At 43.0% G+C, this 18,127-nt stretch overlaps 1 protein-coding gene across 4 annotated transcripts in view; it reads right to left on the reverse strand.

Moving 5' to 3' along the window:
- LOC116048618 (plakophilin-4-like) overlaps positions 1-18,127 on the reverse strand; it is a 57,611-nt gene that overhangs the window by 14,904 nt on the left and 24,580 nt on the right. For all 4 annotated transcript variants that reach the window (XM_031297798.2, XM_031297796.2, XM_031297797.2 and 1 more), the window contains exons 6-10: positions 16,332-16,486; positions 12,127-12,580; positions 3,352-3,522; positions 1,977-2,178; positions 1,507-1,639 (exon numbers count right to left, since the gene is read on the reverse strand). In XM_031297798.2, coding sequence (XP_031153658.2) covers positions 1,507-1,639; positions 1,977-2,178; positions 3,352-3,522; positions 12,127-12,580; positions 16,332-16,486 — 1,115 coding nt within the window. The remainder of the gene's footprint in view (positions 1-1,506; positions 1,640-1,976; positions 2,179-3,351; positions 3,523-12,126; positions 12,581-16,331; positions 16,487-18,127) is intronic.

Genomic DNA, 18,127 nt, shown 5'->3' on the forward strand with positions numbered 1-18,127 from the left:
TCACAGCGCTGCTATGTATTAAAAGCCATTCTAAATGAATACGTTTTGGATTTTAAATCAACAAAAGTCACTTTTATAAGAAAAAAAACCATGCACTCATTTCACGTAGCAATGATTCAGGGAATAAAACAGAACTGTGGCATGTTAGAAAACTTTCTTGTGTCATCTCGAAAATAAATCCGTCTCGGGAGAGCAGCAGACGCTCCCCCTCGTTTCTCTCTGATTCTGTGTTTAAACCGTCACTGAAAACATTTCGGTTTGTCGGGCACAGTGAGCAGGCGCGTTTCCAGGCTGCTGCGAAGGCTAATTAAGAAGCTCATCGCCAAACAAACCAAACGGCACTAAAATGGCTCTCGCGTGAAGCCCCGCCATTGTGTTTGGGAGTTATTTATTGCACGGGAAGCAGAGCAGAGAGAGAGCGAGGTGTTTTTTGGCACATTTGGCACCAATGCTACTTGAAGTTTTGTTGGAGCAGATGGCGCATTGGCTCGGAGTTTGGCAGCAAAAAAAGTCAAATTTCAAACCCTGTAAGCTGAGGCTAAACTCTTAGAGACAAAGTAGGGATACAATATGAGACATTTGCAGCAATGAGCAATTAAACACATTCTTGTTTGCACTCAGGGGGAGGTCATTTATTATTTTAAACATGTTTTGGTCGAATGGTTCCTCAAGGAAAACTACCGGAGCTGCTTTCTTTTTTTATTATTATAATTTTTTGGGCATTTTTAAGCCTTTATTGACAGGACAGCTGAAGAAATGAAAGGGGAGAGAGAGGGGGGAATGACATGCAGCAAAGGGCCGCACGTCAGAGTCGAACCGGGGCCCGCTGCGTCGAGGACCAGACCTCTATATATGGACGCCCGCTCTACCAACTGAGCTATCCGGGCGCCCGCTGCACGTTTTAAAAGTGTCTTTGGTGGCGAGTGAAGCCTTTTAAACGTGGCAGCGCCCTCCTGAGTACCAGTGGTGGAATGTAGCTAAGTACATGTACTCCAGTGCTGTACTTAAGTCCAAATGTTGAGGTACTTGTACTGTACTTGTCTTTTTTTTTCATGCCACTTTCTACTTCTACTCCGCTACATTTCAGAGAGAAATATTGCACTTTTTACTCCACTACATTCATCTGTTACATTACACATTAAGATTTCTGCACACAAAACACATGTAGTTTATAAAATCTGATGTTTTATTCTAAAGTAAACTAGCCAACAATATAACGGCTACAAGTCCAGCTGAGATGATTAGACCATTAAACACACAACTGGTTGGATCCTTTACACTTTCTACAATGTTTTAATACTTGAACTACATTTTCCTGATGATACTTACAGACTTTTACAACGCAGGACTTTTACTTGTAACAGAGTATTTTTACAGTGTGGTATTAGTACTTATTTTTCTTAAGTAAAGGATCTGGATACTTCTTCCCCCACTGCTGAGGAGTGAGTCATGACTGTTATTTATAGTCAGCAGTGTCGGCAGCGCAGCGTGTCCCCGTCCTCTTACCTCCACCTTGACCCTGTTGTCTCCGTAGCACAGGTGCTGCAGGTAGGCGGCGGCGTTGGCCTGGACGGAGGGGAAGTGATGCTGCAGCATGTGGATGACCTCCGGCAGCTCGGGATCACGCCAAGCAAACTCCCTGAGGGGGAAACAAAGAGGAGCACTGTCACTTCACACTCTAACCCTTCTCTGTAAGACGCAACACCAACAGGGTCAGGGCTAGAAGGACACACACACACACACACAGAGACACACGTATGCACGCGCACACACACACAAACACACACATATAGAGAAATACACACACACAGAGAAATACACACACATACAGAGAGACACACACACTAAACAAATGCCTGAGAAAATAAGGTTTTGAGTTTGTTTTTAAATGTGGACACAGTTTATGTAATGTTAATGGAACTTCTACAAATGCATTCTGTACATCTACCTACGTCTGAAAGTAGGTGCGGGAGTACCTGGGGTCTTTATGGATGCTCTCGATGGATGGGGTGCGCGTGATCACCCGCTCCACCAGTCCCGAGTGGCGGTGGGAGAAGACGGGCTCGCCGGAGACCCCGTAGGAGTCGACGTACAGAGCCGCGGTGCTCAGCCCGTAGCTGCTTCTTTGGTACGGCAACGTGCCGCAGTGGCTCGTGGCCCGAGGGAGGGTCGCCATACCTGGGGGAAATGAAACAAGGAGACACGAGAAACAGAGCAGGACTTGGAAATAAATTGTATCCAGGTTTTTTGTTTTGGGGTTCAGAAAAGCAGCATCCAGATTGGAGGCAGTTTGTAAACGTAAATGGACTGTATTCATATAGCGCTTTTCTAGTCTTAACGATGACAGCACAGGAACCATTCACTAGTCACACACATTCATACACTGTGGCTGAGGCTGCCGTACAAGGTGCCACCTGGGTTTTTCGGGGTTCAGTGTCTTGCCCAAGGGCCCTTCGACATGGGACTGCAGGGCCGGGACCGAACCACCAACCTTCCGATTGGTAGGCGCTCTACCACCTGAGCCACAGCTATCAAGCTATCAAGTGCAAAAATACATCCAATGTCACATAAAAGAGAAAGTACTATCATGCTACGTAAGTGCAGTGGCGGACTGGCCATCTGGAATTTGGGCAAATGCCAGAAAGGGCCGCCCACTAATGGCTGCTACTGATTATAACAATCATTTGTCTTTGACAAGTTATTTTATGCATGCAGCCACGAATATTCGAGATTGGCCCAAATGTGCTATGGCGAGCTGCATTGGAAGATTCACTTGGAAGCCAGAGTTACTAATTTTTCAAGGTTATTGACACTCAACACATTCGTTAATTTCATTCTGTAAAAGGCTTCCTTTTAGAACCGGCGGAGAACATGAAAAGGTTTCAGCCTAATTAAGTTCTGACCTCGGGGGAGCCGTAGTAACAACAGTTTTCTGTGCCTGTAAACCCTCAATGCCGCCACACTTTTTTTTTTTTTTTAGAGAAATAATCTTCAGAGCAGATGTGAAACTGAGCCTGGCTTCTCAAGCTGGGGAACCGGGGCTCCCGAGGGGGACGCTGATGTGGGATTTGAGGGCCGTTTGAGTAACTCACAAGGGTGTAACTTTGGTTTAAGAAGTGGGGTGCACACACACACACACACACACACACACAACAGAGGTTCGGGGGGTCCTTCGCCAGAAAAATGGTTTTTAAAAATGTAATCATTGTTTTGCTAAACTATTTGATGGCTAAGAAAACTTTTTTTAAGGCTTTATGTCGACAAAACTGTGAGAAGACTATGCGAGACAAGGCAATAATACAGTAAAAAATTTAAATTTTACGATTAAATGAAAGCATGTCTGTAATGTACCTGTGTTTGTCCTGTAGAGCGAGCCCTGGGGGTCGTGGGTGGGGCTGTGGTACAGGGGGCTGTGGAAGGAGCGCTCATCGAACACGGGCGTCATGTGGCAGTCTGGAGACAGCGCCGCCCTCAGCTCTGAATCCATCTGCCCCGCCTGACCGACGTACGAACTGTGAAGCCCTGCAGGTACACCAGTACAAACATAGGCAAGTTAACTTTATTCATAAATTTTTTTAACCTAAGTTACTATTTGGAAACTACTGACAACAACCTGTCTTTTCAGAGATTTTAAGGAAGGCGATTCATCTTAAAGGGTAACTTTGGGTTTTTCCAACCTTTTCTTGGTCTTAGCCCCTCAAAGTCTTGATTTTGTCGCAGTCTCAAACCGTCAAAGTCTTGGTCTTGTCTCGGTCTAAAACCCCTCAAACTTTTGGTCTTATCTCGGTCTCAACGCCTCAAAGTCTTGGTCTTGTCTCGGTCTCAACCCCTCAAAGTCTTGGTCTTGTCTTGGTCTCAAACCCCTCAAAGTCTCTGTCTTGTCTCGGTCTCAACCCCTCAAAGTCTCTGTCTTGTCTCGGTCTCAAACCCCTCAAAGTCTCGGTCTCATACCCCTCAAAGTCTTGGTCTCAAACCCCTCAAAGTCTCGGTCTCATACCCCTCAAAGTCTTGGTCTCATACCCCTCAAAGTCTTGGTCTCATCTTGGTCTCAAACCCCTCAAAGTCTTAGTCTTTTCTCAGTCTCAAATCCCTCAAAGTCTTGGTCTTGTCTCGGTCTCAAACCCCTCAAAGTCTCTGTCTTGTCTCGGTCTCAAACCCCTCAAAGTCTCGGTCTCATACCCCTCAAAGTCTTGGTCTCAAACCCCTCAAAGTCTTAGTCTTTTCTCAGTCTCAAATCCCTCAAAGTCTTGGTCTTGTCTCGGTCTCAAACCCCTCAAAGTCTCTGTCTTGTCTCGGTCTCAAACTCCTCAAAGTCTCGGTCTCAAACTCCTCAAAGTCTCGGTCTCATACCCCTCAAAGTCTTGGTCTCATCTTGGTCTCAAACCCCTCAAAGTCTTAGTCTTTTCTCGGTCTCAAATCCCTCAAAGTCTCGGTCTTGTCTCGGTCTCAAACCCCTCAAAGTCTCGGTCTTGTCTCGGTCTCAAACCCCTCAAAGTCTCGGTCTTGTCTCGGTCTCAAACCCCTCAAAGTCTCGGTCTTGTCTTAGTCTCAAACCCCTCAAAGTCTTGGTCTTGTCTTGGTCTCAAACCCCTCAAAGTCTGGGTCTTGTCTCAGTCTCAACCCCTCAAAGTTTTGGTCTTGTCTCTGTCTTAACCCCTCAAAGTATCAGTCTTGTCTAGGTCTCAAACCCCTCAAAGTCTCTGTCTTGTCTAGGTCTCAAACCCAGAAAGTCTTGGTTTTGTCTCAGTCTCAACCCCTCAAAGTCTCGGTCTTGTCTTGGTCTCAAACCCCACAAAGTCTCGGTCTTGTCTTGGTCTCAAACCCCTCAAAGTCTTGGTCTTGTCTCGGTCTCGCTACACTGGTTCTGGTGATGACTTGCTCTCGGTTTAGGTGGTCTTGACTACAACACTGCCATGTACAGAGATCACTTCAGTCAGGATAATTTTGCAGAATGATCAAATCATACTTCCCTAACTCAGAATGAAAAGAAAGCTGTGTAATATCAGTAACAACCGAATAAAGCCTCTCTCTGCCCGTCATGCTCACACATAAATCATATGCACGTCATTACTTGGCTCTCGTACTAGTCATCCGTAGGTGAGGCCATGCAAATTGAGATTGTGCCAAACACTGTACTTAATAAAGCCAACTTATCCCAACTGCTGTTGTGCTTGCGTAAAGACTCACTTTGGTCACTCACCACACTCACAGTGTGCTGCAGGCGTCGTCATCAGCAAGTCAAACAAGCTGAGTAGAGGGTTTTTACCATCCTCCAATCTCTGGAGCAGATCGGTTCAAAGAGCGCTCCAATTATAAAGAGGCTTTAGGGCACGAGGGGGGGTGCGGCAGCAGCGGTGGTTCAGTCCAACAAGCTGAAGCACACAATTTGCACTCAGCCTGTTATGGAGGAGCTATTTGCTTCTGCAGCACTCTTCACATAAGACAGAAAAACTCTGGTCTCTTATCGCTAAGAGCCTTCCTTTAGAACAATGTTTCTCAAACCTTTTCAGACCAAGGAGCAATTACCCAACAAAACAAAACCTCACGGACCACCTAACCCCAAAAACTCCAACTCCAACAGTATATTACAGATTACAGCCAAATGAAATGACAGCTCTTACAAACAGCTGAGTCACTAATTGTCTCTGTTTCCCTCTTATGTTATGCTGAGACATCAATCCATCTTGTTAGTTGACAGTAACGTCAACTTTATTCCTTTATTCCAAACGCCGCTGGACACTTGAGACATAAATTGGAGGCTCAAAAACGGTCGGCCTTATTGGTGAAGTCCAACAAACAGAAGAAAAAAAGGAGCCGATACAAATAACAAAGTTTGAATTTAATATTGCAAACAACACATCTATACTTCTCACTGTTTGAAGTCGTTGGCAGACAGTTGGAAACTGAACTTTTGTGAATTTTTAATTTAAAATGTGAAAAATCTGCTCGCGGACCACCACCAGGGTTTGCTTTTAACCACTCTTTGAGAAATACTGCTTTACTGTAGAAGAAAATAGAAAATGTGCACTTGTACTTGGGATGCAATCGTGTTTGAATCTGGACCTCGGTTTCTTCAGCAGCGAAGAACACACACCAAAAACAACTGTGACCTTCGGGTTAAAGGATGCTTACGATGCCGACAAAAGCTTGAAATGTGCCATAAGAAAATATGATTCATGCACGAGTGGAAGAGGTTTGGGTCAAACTCTTCCACTATTACAGTTGTTCCCAACCTTCTATTGGATTGATTTCAAAATGGATGTTATGCAACACTATCATGGAAAAGAAGACACTGTTACAGTTACAATTACATGGCACTGAACCGTCAACGTTGAGGTTGGTTTTGTCACATTTCAACCATTTATCCATTACTTAAAGCTAACTATTTGAACTGTATTCCAACTATTTATCCTCTATTTTTAGCTTATATAGCAAATCGTAATTCTTATTTTTTCTCTCCACATACGGCCCTGGGTATCATTGCACTATTAACGCAGATAAAACTAGGGCTGTGCAATATATCGATATTATATCGATATAACTTGATATAAGACTAGATATTGTCTTAGATTTTGGATGTCGTAATATCGTGATATGACATAAGTTTAGTCTTTTTCTGGTTTTAAAAGCTGCATTACAGTAAAGTCATGTCATTTTCTGTACTTACCAGACTGTTGTAACTGTTCTATTATTTGCCTTTACCCACTTAGACATTATATCCACATTACTGATGATTATTTATCTAAAATCTAAGTGTGAAGATATTTTGTTAAAGCCCCAATTGTCAACCCTAGAATATCGCCGCAATATCGATAGAGGTATTTGGTCTCCCTATCAGGTGATAGGGAGACCAAATACCTCGATATCGATATTGCGGCGATACAACTGCATCTCTCTCTCCTACTTTCCACTCACTCAGAGTTAAAAACCTTAACCACGCTGGTGACGTTGCAATTTTTTAACCGAAAAAGAGATCATCTCCCAGCTTAAACAGTTGGTGTTTTGGCTGCTCACCAGGTTTCACTACCAGAGCTTTGAGTGCAGTTGATCATTAATAGCCTAATCTTGTATATCCATCTATTGCTTATCTTCCTCATGTAATCTGGGATTATGTTGGATCTGCAGGATAACTGGGAATAAGGACTTAGGCGACGCATTAGGCCACTTACAGGCCCGTAGCCAGCCGAGTGGAAGAAGAGGGGTTCTTTTTTTTTTTTTTTTTTTTTTTTTCAAGTGGACCTTTTTTGCAGTTTTTCCCTCATTTTGTATTTAATTATGAGGTTCAAATACTTCATTTTGGGGACTTTTTATGCAGTAATTTGTGCTGTATTAGTTCGTCTGCTGGTATCTTAACAAGTAAGCTTTTTGATGCACCGGAAATATTTACTACAATGTTGTCAAATTGCCAACCCGTTCTCACTCCCAACTCGTAAAATACGGACGCTTGGTCATTGGCTGGCAGCGTCAGATACAGCGCATTAATCCCCCTTCAGCGTCTGTACGGAACGCACCGGGCAGAGCAGCAGCTCCGCCGCGCTGTAAGATGACGTAGTATTAAGAGAGACAACGGTAGCGTAGTAGTATGAAAGGCTGAAATTCAGCGTATGGGAGGCAGGTTGCACGGGGGTGGATGGGTCAAACAACACAGGACTTTCACCCAGGAGAACGGCGTTCATGTCCCACTTGTCATGTAAACGTACCTTTTATAAGCCCACCCGTCATCTTTTCCTTAACCTGTCACGTTCTTCCTTACCTAAACCCAACTGTCCCGTTCTTGCCCCGCGTGTCACATAAACATACATTTTGTAAGCTCACCCACCATCTTTAACTTAACCTAACTGCGTCCAAAGTGACACCAATAGTCCCGACCCAGAGCGTTTAGATAAAGTGTGTTTAGATCTGACGCTAAAGGAGACTTTCAGCGTCAATAACAACGCCAAAGGCACCTGACCAAGCGTCTGCATTTCACGCGATGGGAGTGAGAATGTGTTGAAAATGCTTACCAAGATCATGTACCACCTTTTTTTAGTCCAAACGCACGCACACATCACACATGTTGGTACGAGTACATAAAGTTAGACATTAGATTGTTACATGTCGCGTGCCGGTTAACACATTCACAGAAGTGGTGCTTTTAACAAGATTAGGGCTTCGGTTTGGTTTAGATCATTTTTATTTGAGGGGGATTCAAATTATTGGCCGTTGTTATTTTAAAAGACAGTTGTTTATGTGGCCGGGTTGACTCAGTGGGTAGAGCAGGCGCACATGTAGTTAAGAGGTTTATGCCTCGTCGCAGAGGTCCAGGGTTCGAATCCGACCTGAGACGGTTTCCTGCATGTCTTCCACCCCTCTCTCTCTCCCCTTTCTCACCTAGCTGTCCTGTCAAATAAAGGCGGAAAAGTCTAAAAAAAACAAACAAAAAAAACTAGTAAAAAAAGAAAAAGAAAAACTAACTATGGACCATGGCCCTTCGGCTAAATAATAGGAGGCATTTTTATTTAGTTCACTGACTCGGCCGCCCACTCGCAACCAATCCATCTACCATCCTCTTTTCACACAGGCACAAACACAAAAGGTGCATAAATGCATGTGCACATCAGCGACATACACCCAAACACTCACAGACGGACGCACAAATGGCTGGCGCGCTTCACATGAACATGGATTTAATGATCGCAGCATAATAAAGCCTTCCAGTGCCATCAGCTTATAATCACATGCTGATGCTCCACTGGGGCGCTGGGATAGAAACACCCCCTATATGGGTCAGTGGGAGCGGCTTAGAGAAGTGACAGCGGGCAGGACGGAGGAATAAATCTGTGTCGCTGCAGCATCAGCAGCGCTCTTACAACAGTAAATCCTCCATCCGCTACACAGCGGTATGGGGGGGGGGGGAGGGAAGTTGTCCATGACCAGTTAATAAGAGATACATTTTTTTCTGAGCAAATGACTGAAAAGTACCTGTAAAAATCCCCTCTACATAGAGATAGAGTCGTTTTAGCCAAAGTAACAACTGAATATACTGTATTTATCAATCAAACATTTGCTGTTTTTCTCCGTTTTACATCACAGTAAAATTGGATATCTTTAGGTTTTAGACTATTGGTTAGAAAATACAAGCAATTAGGCAACAATTAATTGATTAATGAAAGCATGAAATAAAAGATGGCTCAATAATAAACTTGCAAACACCCCAGACATAGCTGCACTGGCTGAAACTGAACTGAAGTAATGGAGTAGAGGTTGTGGTTCATCAGCTGAATTAAACTCACCTGGAGTCCCAGCCAGGCGCTTGTTAGACGGCCGGAACTTAAAACCAGAGGTGGAATGTAACGAAGTACATTTACTCCGGTACTGTCCTTGAGTCCAAACGTTGAGGTACTTGTACTTTACTTGAGTCTTTTTCTTTTCATGCCACTTTCTACTTCTACTCCGCTACATTTCAGAGAGAAATATTGTACTTTTTACTCCACTACATTCATCTGACAGCTTTAGTTACTAGTTACTTTACTACAGGAAACACTCTGTACACTGGTACTGTTTAACTGGACTGTAGCCCCCCCCCCACTCCTGTAGCCTCCTTATCGACTGCCTCCCATTAGGACCAATAGATACTAACATGGTTCCTTCTCCCAGCCATCAATTAGCTAAATGGCACATGAGAGAGAAATTGTAGTGGAAGCACTTTACAGCAAGCAACTGGGATCCGCTGTACGGTGCTCATTTAGGTGTGTGTGTGTGTGTGTGTGGGTGCGTGCGTGTGTGTGTGTGTTTCTCAGAATGTGTGTGTGTGTGTGTGTGTGTGCGCGCATGTGTGTCTCTGTATGTGTGTGTTTGTGTGCCTCTGTGTATGTGTGTGGTGTGTGTGCATGTGTGCGTGCATGTGTGTGGTGTGTGTATGTGTGCGTCTCTCTGTGTATGTGTGTGCGTTTTTTATCACACATGCATTGTGATCTTTTTCTTGTTTTGCTTCAGACTGCTGCAGATCCGTAACCCAACAAGATAAGTTCAAAACATCTACCTGGGAAAATAAACAATTCTCCCCCTCCCCCACCCCCTCTAAAGATTACACATTCCTTATTTTTCATACTGGCATGCATCAATTAAAATGTTATCAAAACCCAGCAGCGTTATCTGCCAGTGCTGAAAGATAATTGGACAAAAAACCTCTATGAAATGAGCTCCCTGAGCCTGCTTAGAGATAATAAAAATCCCCTGCTGGGCTTGCAGTTTGCCTGAAAGTTATTTTGTTCAACATGCGGCTTTATTTAGCGATTCTGACTGCTTCACAGAGATACAGGAAATTCTGCAGAGTTCCTGCTCACTAAAAGTGTCGTGGTGCTACAATATTACAATATTACATCAGCGCCGGTCAGTCAACTTTCCCGGGACAAAGGAATGGTTATTTCATCCACAGAGGAAAAAGTGTTGGAACGTGGTTTTGTATGCTGAAAAAATGACTTCTTCTGCAGCAGCTGAAAACTATGCAGTGATATGCTTTTCCCTCAAAGGAAACTTAACGTGAGTTTTTTCCTGCCCTGATTTTTGACCTGGTTGGATTGGACAAGGCAACCCTCCAGAGTACAAACTGACCTCTCTAATCGCACTGAATCAAATAACGGAGCGCTGAATAGAGGGCAACGAGAAAGGCTGCACCTTTCACTCCATATGAATGCATGTGTCTTCCATGTCGGAATAACATGGTATAACATGGTACCAAACCGCCATTACAAAGCAAAACACTGTCAAGGACGCAGGATGTAAGATCCCAAGGGGTTCACTCCTACGCACAAGAATGTAGACGTGTATGCACATATATATTCTCTCACGGATGCTTAATGTGGCTGTAAGGGTTTTATCACGCCATTGAATTTAATGTCTCGTATGACGGGCCGCAAGGGGCAATAATTGAACAACAATAAAGAGCTTAATGATTTTCAGGGTTTAAAAAGATATTAACTGTGTTCGAAACCGTTTCCTCATTCTCTCACTCATATATGGTGTTTATTGAATAGTGAACTATATCGGGAAAGACCAAACGAGATGTCGGACACTACACTGAAAACATCGTTGCGTCAGAAGATGCGCCAGTTATTTGTGTAACGGAGCCCAGCATCATGTAAACAAACTGAAACTAAAATGACTTCTAATACGTCCCTGAAACAAACCGAGCACTCAGGAGAATATTAAAGGTTGTATATTATTTATGTCGCATGTTACATTTTTCACTGTTTAGAAACGAAAGCCTGCTCCATTTTTCCTTTTCAGTTTCCGCGACTGCGACTGCGGGAAATCACGGCCGTGTTGCATTGTGGTATACGGGAGTAAAATGTAGGGTACATCGTATCTACGCCCACATTAGCTGTGCATTGTGGGTATTTCATAGTGGACTATATAGTGAATGAAATTTACCGCTGATAATTCAAACACCACTAGAAATTGGTGAACACACTACATAGTGCACTGTTTCCAACACAGCTCTTATGATGTATCATTGCTCATAGTATAAATGAGCCTAAACAATTCTTAAAAAAACTGAATATGCGCTATTAAAAAGTGTAACATGTAATATAACCAGACCTTTTTTATTCCAAACTGTAGAGCAGTGATTCCCACATTGGGGGTCCGTGGGTTCACAAGATAAATCTGTGATGTCATGAGATGTTATTAAATTGGATGGGAAAGAAGAAAATAATGTTTTTCTACAAAGCCTGTCTCTATAATGCATTATAAACACAGTTATGTGTTATGATAGAAAATTATTTTAGAGTATTTTGATATTTGACCATATAAGGCATTATAAAAATACTTTATAACGTCTTATGATAGTTATAAAGCATTATAATTGTTCATGAGTGCTTGTAACTACACTCATAGAGCATTGTTAGACAGACAGATAGACAGATATTTAGATTGTGTCATACACATGGCAATATACACAGACAAATACATCAACATAACATAAAGACAGCTATATAGACACATAGAAACAAGCACATTTACAACAAGCAGGTTATAACGCATTACAGCTGTGTTATGCATTATAAAGACAGGCTTCATAGAAGGTGTTACCTGAAGGTTCTCTACACTAATTTGAGTGAACTATAAATAATCTTTAAGACTGACCTATGAGGCTGTCGGGACGGGGCAGTGCGGTTCTCTGGTACAGGCCGTACGGGTCGGCTCCGTAGGCCAGCGGCTGGCTCTGCCGGGGCAGCGTGGAGCCGTAGTGCTGCGGCACGGCCGTCATCCCCGAGCGCACTGGCGACCCCGTCAAACACCTCCCCTCCACCAGAGACAGGGTGGAGCCCAGGCGACCCCGGCCTCCTACCAAGCCAACGCCCGGGGCCTGGGGGCCGTCTGTCGGCGAGGTTGGCGACGGGCAGGCGGGCGGCACGAAAGTGCCGGGGAACACGGCGGCCAGAGGTTTGGGCTCCGAGAGAATGGGTGAGTCATAGGTGCTGCCCTGGGACGTTCGCAGGGAGATGCGGGAGGGGGAGACGGTGCCGGCAGTGCCGCAGCCGGGAGACTGGCTCCTGGAAGGGAGGGAGGCCATCCTCCGTAACACCCTGCCAGACACCTGAGAGGAAGAGATGGGAGAAAGGTTATAGCTTTAATTAGATCATGTAACTACCCTATTTCCATATTGTTTGACATATCTTTTTGTTTCAGTTGTCTGGCTAATAATCTGCCACTTTTTTCTCCCCCTTCATAAAAGTTGGATTGAAGTCGAAATAGGGCGTATTCTGCTTTTTTTGTTATACATGTCATGTAGTTGGTCTTTAAGTTTGCAGATATTTTGGTGTCATTTAACTGAATTGTGCATTATGAGTTCTTTCTCCAATTTACATATCTCTTTCTCTAATTTTCTTTCTTTCTTTCTCTGCATTTTCGTTCTTGATTTTGATTTTTTTGATTGAGCAATCATTTCCCCTTATGTTATGTTATGCTTTAGATGCTTCCCATACAGAAGATTGACTACACGATAGCTACACGTTTAATTAGAGATGTTCCCATACTGAGTTTATGCACAGATCTGGTACCACATAATTTAGCCCTGAAGAAAATCTACTTTAAAGTAGTTTATTCATGTTCTTTTTCCGTTATAACTGACTGTCAAACTGGATAATAAAGAAAGTTCTGTGGCGTTCATTGTTTGTGTTTGTTCATGTTTCACATCCACAGAGGGATAGTGGTGTACAGCTGTCAAAACATAATAAAATATATGACACACTGGTATCAGATGAGTACTCGGTCTCGGCCGATACACAAGTTCAGGTATCGGAATCGGTATCGGGGGGGCAAATAATGGTATCAGACCATCTCTACATTTAATATTGTGTGATAACGAGGCATCCGTGTTTTATTTAAAGCCCTTTTATTTATTTTTTAAGATTTTGTTTTTTGGGGGCTTCTCCCTTTATTAACAGTAACAGTGGATAGACAGGAGGTCGGATTTGAACCTGCGCCACTGCAAAGGACTCAGCCTACATGGGGCGAACGCTCTTACTGGGTGAGCTAGAGGCCGCCCCATTAAAGCCCTTTTATTTTAACAGGTTTGTGAAAATATCATTAATTATACATGCACGCAATAAAGCATGCATATAATGTCAAAGTAAAATGCTTGGAAGCCCACTCCTTATTACAAGAAAATCAATGATAGAAAAAGGTAATCTAAAGGAATTTAAAAACAATTACAACAGTATTATTTACGATCTATGAAAATAAGCAAAATATCATCGATTAAAAGTGTTTTTTTTTATTCTTATACTTCTTTTTTTACCGGAGGAGTTATGAACAAAGATCAAAACATGTTCAAAGCATCCGCATTGACAAATACCTTTATGATCTTGTTTCGTTGCATCCTGCATATTCATGTTTTGTGGTAGTGTGTGTGTGTGTGTGTGTGTGTGTGTGTGTGGCAGTTTTGCAAAAGTTTTACCACAGGAGTTACACTACAGCAATTATTAAGGCTGTCATTATCAAATGACATTCAACTCATTTCTTTTTTTTTTAATAATTATGATTGACTTTAATCTCGGCATTCAAGCGCTTTTCCCGGCGCAAAACAAACGAAATGTCAAGTGCAATATCCATAACACTGTTGACAATTAATCACTTCAACGTTTCTGTTTCTGAACAAATGCCTGAGAAATGAGGCTCTGCACACTGCACTGCAAATTGCAAGTAATGTGATACTTGGAGGCATTGATGCTTTATCACGTCTGACGAAAAGGGCATCATTATCTTTTCCATTTGTCCAAGTAAGTGAAGGCGCGCGTGCCTTTGAATAAACGTCTCCATTCATTATACTGCCAGCTGAGCTCTGCGAGTAGTGAATATTTCACGTTTCGGGAAAGGTTTGGCGCTGATAAAGATCTACCTTTTTCCTCCTTACTGCCAAATGTAAAATGTCCCTCAATTAAAGACTCAGCCAACTGGATGCTGATCTGTGCCGCCTTAATCCATCAAAAGCCTCGAACGCCCTCGAAGGAAAATTGAGAGCCGAGACATGTAAGCACCATCCGGCGAGGCCGCTGGAGAGAAACCCCGGGTACGCTCACAATTAACAACAGGCCTCCTCCACAAAGCCTCTGACTCACAAAGCCTCTGACTGGCTGCTGCAGGTCGACCTGGAAAAACAGCTGAGGTTCCCTCAGCATATTGCAACAACAAGACTCCGTCCAGACATGATAGTTACCTCCGAGGCTTCAAAACATCTGATCATGCTGGAACTTACGGTGCCCTGGGAAGAGCGTATTGAGGAAGCCAATGAGAGGAAACGCGCTAAGTACCAGGAACTTGTGGAGGAGTGCAGGGAGAGAGGCTGGAAAACCTTCTATGAGCCTATAGAAGTCGGCTGCAGAGGCTTTGCAGGACGTTCACTTTGCAAAGTCCTCAGTCGTTTGGGCATGACAGGGGCAGCCAAGAAGAGGGCCATTCAATCCGCAAGCGAAGCCGCAGAGAAGGCCACAAGATGGCTTTGGATTAAGAGGGCTGATCCGTGGTCTGCTACTGGGACGCAAGTCGGGGCTTGATCAACCCCGGCTGGGTCGCCTGGGCGAGGGTGTATGATGTTGCGAGACCCGAAACACCCAATGATCCCAGGATACATCACTGAGGATGCGTCCCAGTGCATCCATGAGATGTTTCTTGCATAGTTATCTGCCATTCCTGTTTCTGCTGTCATGCAAAGAGCGTATAATTATTAGCCACAATGAAAGGATAATATGACATGGTTTGAAACATTTCTTAAGGTAAGACTCGGTTTTGATGTGAAGGGGTTTTTAGCCGATGTTCTTCATCGTTCATGACAGTAATTATTGAGCCCCCTGACTAGCTGTCGCTGCTCTAGAGATGAACTGTAATTCACGATAATAAAAAAACAACAACCAGATATTTCTGAAACATGTAAGAAGTAGAATATGATTCGTCATTTGGAGAAAACAATCTCACCACAAGGTTCAATTAGGCAGCTGTACCGGAGCTTTCAATCACGTTAAGTGATCTTCATCGGCACCTGGAGTTAGAGCGGTACAAAGTGTACTTTAGATGTTTAAATTAGCATTTTAAGGCTATGGTCACACTTGCCGTCTTTTTGAAGCTGCCAGCGTCTGTTCCTAATGTGGAGTAAACCGAGTTTTCAAAAAAAGTCGTGAGTGCTTTTTTAAGTTGAAAAAAGTTCAACTTTTCTAAGAAAAAAATGCCCTACGTCAAGGGCTTTTTGACTTATTGTGTGCGCTAAAATCGCCGGACTACACCACTTCTTAAACATAGCCATGCTGAGAAACACAGGGAGAGTTTTGTGGAGCTGATAGGCTCAATTAGTTTTGTATTCATCTACATCGGCGACGTTCCAATTCCAGGATTGTTCAGGTACCGCCGGAAATTCCGCCGGATGCCCCTCTTTTCGGATGTCCGTCCCCTTCCTCTTCCGTTGTATTGGCGTTCTAACCTCCGGTGGATTTGTGAGGACTATGGTTAACTGCTCCTCAGATATCTGCAGGGTAAATCCAGACAGCTAGCTAGACTATCTGTCCAATCTGAGTTTTCTGTTGCACGACTAAAACTAATTTTGAACGTACACATCTTTCACTAAAACAAGTTCCTTCCAGAGGCTATTTTGCAGAGGCACCGTGGCTCCTTCCGGCGGTTTAAACAAATGGCAATAAACCAGAGCACGTTTTTCTCCCATTCCAGAATGCTGTGTGGACTAGCCAGACCCTCCTCCGCAGAGCTGTGGAGGAAGGTCTGGCAAAGCGGACGTTCACTAATATAAACAAAAAACATTGAAATGTGTGATGGTGTAACCTCGTGGAGATCCGGCCTACCTGCCCAGAGGCCTGACCCTCGGCTCTCGGGCTTCTCGATATCGAGGCCCGGGGCTCCGAACGCACCACATTTTGGTTGCTGTAAAAACTAACGCTGCTGTCCTGGTAGCCACTGTCTGAATACGAGGTCATCTGAGCCGAGTGGCCTCCGGAGCCTGAGAGGAAAGAGAGAAGAAGAAGGTGAGGAAACACTGCGCCGTTGTTCCATTTTCTAAACAATCCAAAAAATGTTGCCGCACAATGAATCGTCTCAGAAATAATTGCGATCAACAATACAACTGTCTATTTCGGTCCAATTTAAAAACATTTATTCTTTTTTTTTTTTTTTTTAAAACAATCCCGAGGTACATCTGTGACCCAGATAATGTAATAACACAAATACACAGCCTAGGAAGTAAACAAGGCCTCTTATTATCATAAAACATTTTCTAACTGTACCCCCCCCCCCCTTGTTGTTTCTGTTGCTATGAACGTGTTTAGGGTCAAGTACCAACAACTAACTATTTATATAATATAATAAAAATATATAGTCAGATCAATAATCACTTATATAATCACAATTTGGCACATCTAAACAACATCAACGATTACCAGTCATACGCCTAAAGACCTTAGCTACTGTTAGCGGTTAATTCGGTTAAACAAAGACACTGATTATTTAAAGAAAAAATTGACAATTACACAGTATGTGTATGTATGTATGTAATAACTAATTGACAGAAGGTGTCTACGTTTACTCTAAGTATATGTATGTAAATCTCTCTCTCTCTCTCTCTCTCTCTCTCTCTATTCAAATTGCTTTATTGGCATGAATGTCAGAAATAACAATATTGCCAAAGCATCAAGGATAATAATGTGAGAACTTCTCTCCCTCTCTGCTTCCAACTTGTTAAAAAGGCATTATGCATATAAACACATGCACATGGATATTTGCATTAAGCATTTGTGCTGGAACAATCTGCTTCAACAACGCTGGCCTACTTTCTCTCGAGGATGAAGAAGAGGGAGCATGTGAGGGATATTTTTACACTATCAGACCACTCCGACCGTATGGAATATAAATAAGACCAAAGGCAAATATGTTCAAACAGCTACTCAGAAGTTAAACGTGTACTGATGATATTGTAATGTATTGTAATAAGAGGACGGTTGAACAATCTTCAGGGGTTGCTTCCGGCTTTTTTTTTCTTCCTTTGGATGCATCACTTCATTTTGTGTAATGACATTTGATTTTGTGTTTGCTGCTTTTAAAAATGTAATCTTTGTTTTTCATGTTTTGCTAAATTCTATGATGGCTAAGAAACTTTTTTTGCTGACTTTTTTAGGGTTTTATGTCGACCAAACTGTACGTGAGAAAGCTATATGAGACATGCAATACAACCGTCCAAGATATTTGACTTTTTGGGTTAAATAAAAGCATGTCAGTAAACTCGACATGTCTGGCCCTTATTGTGATTCTCATTTCCAGTGTGGCCCTCACCCTGCTTTAGGTGGATGGCTGTTTGTATGCGAGTAGAAATGTATAGGTGCATGTGTGTAATTATTAGGGTTGCACGATATTGACAAAATGTGATATTTCGATATCAATTATGAATATTGCGATATCGATATTAATTTCGATATTGTATATGTTGGTTTTTAAGATGTGAAAATAGGTTTGTTGTATTGCCTCTTGCGCGGTTTACCACCATTCGTCACGTTTTGCATAGTGCATTAGCCTGTGCAACATCTGTAGGCTTAAAGCCAAAGTATTTCCAAGTTACCAATAATACCGATAATAATAATCTGTTATTTCA

The sequence above is a fragment of the Sander lucioperca genome, chromosome 24, assembly GCF_008315115.2.
Source record: "Sander lucioperca isolate FBNREF2018 chromosome 24, SLUC_FBN_1.2, whole genome shotgun sequence".
Lineage (NCBI taxonomy): Eukaryota > Metazoa > Chordata > Actinopteri > Perciformes > Percidae > Sander > Sander lucioperca.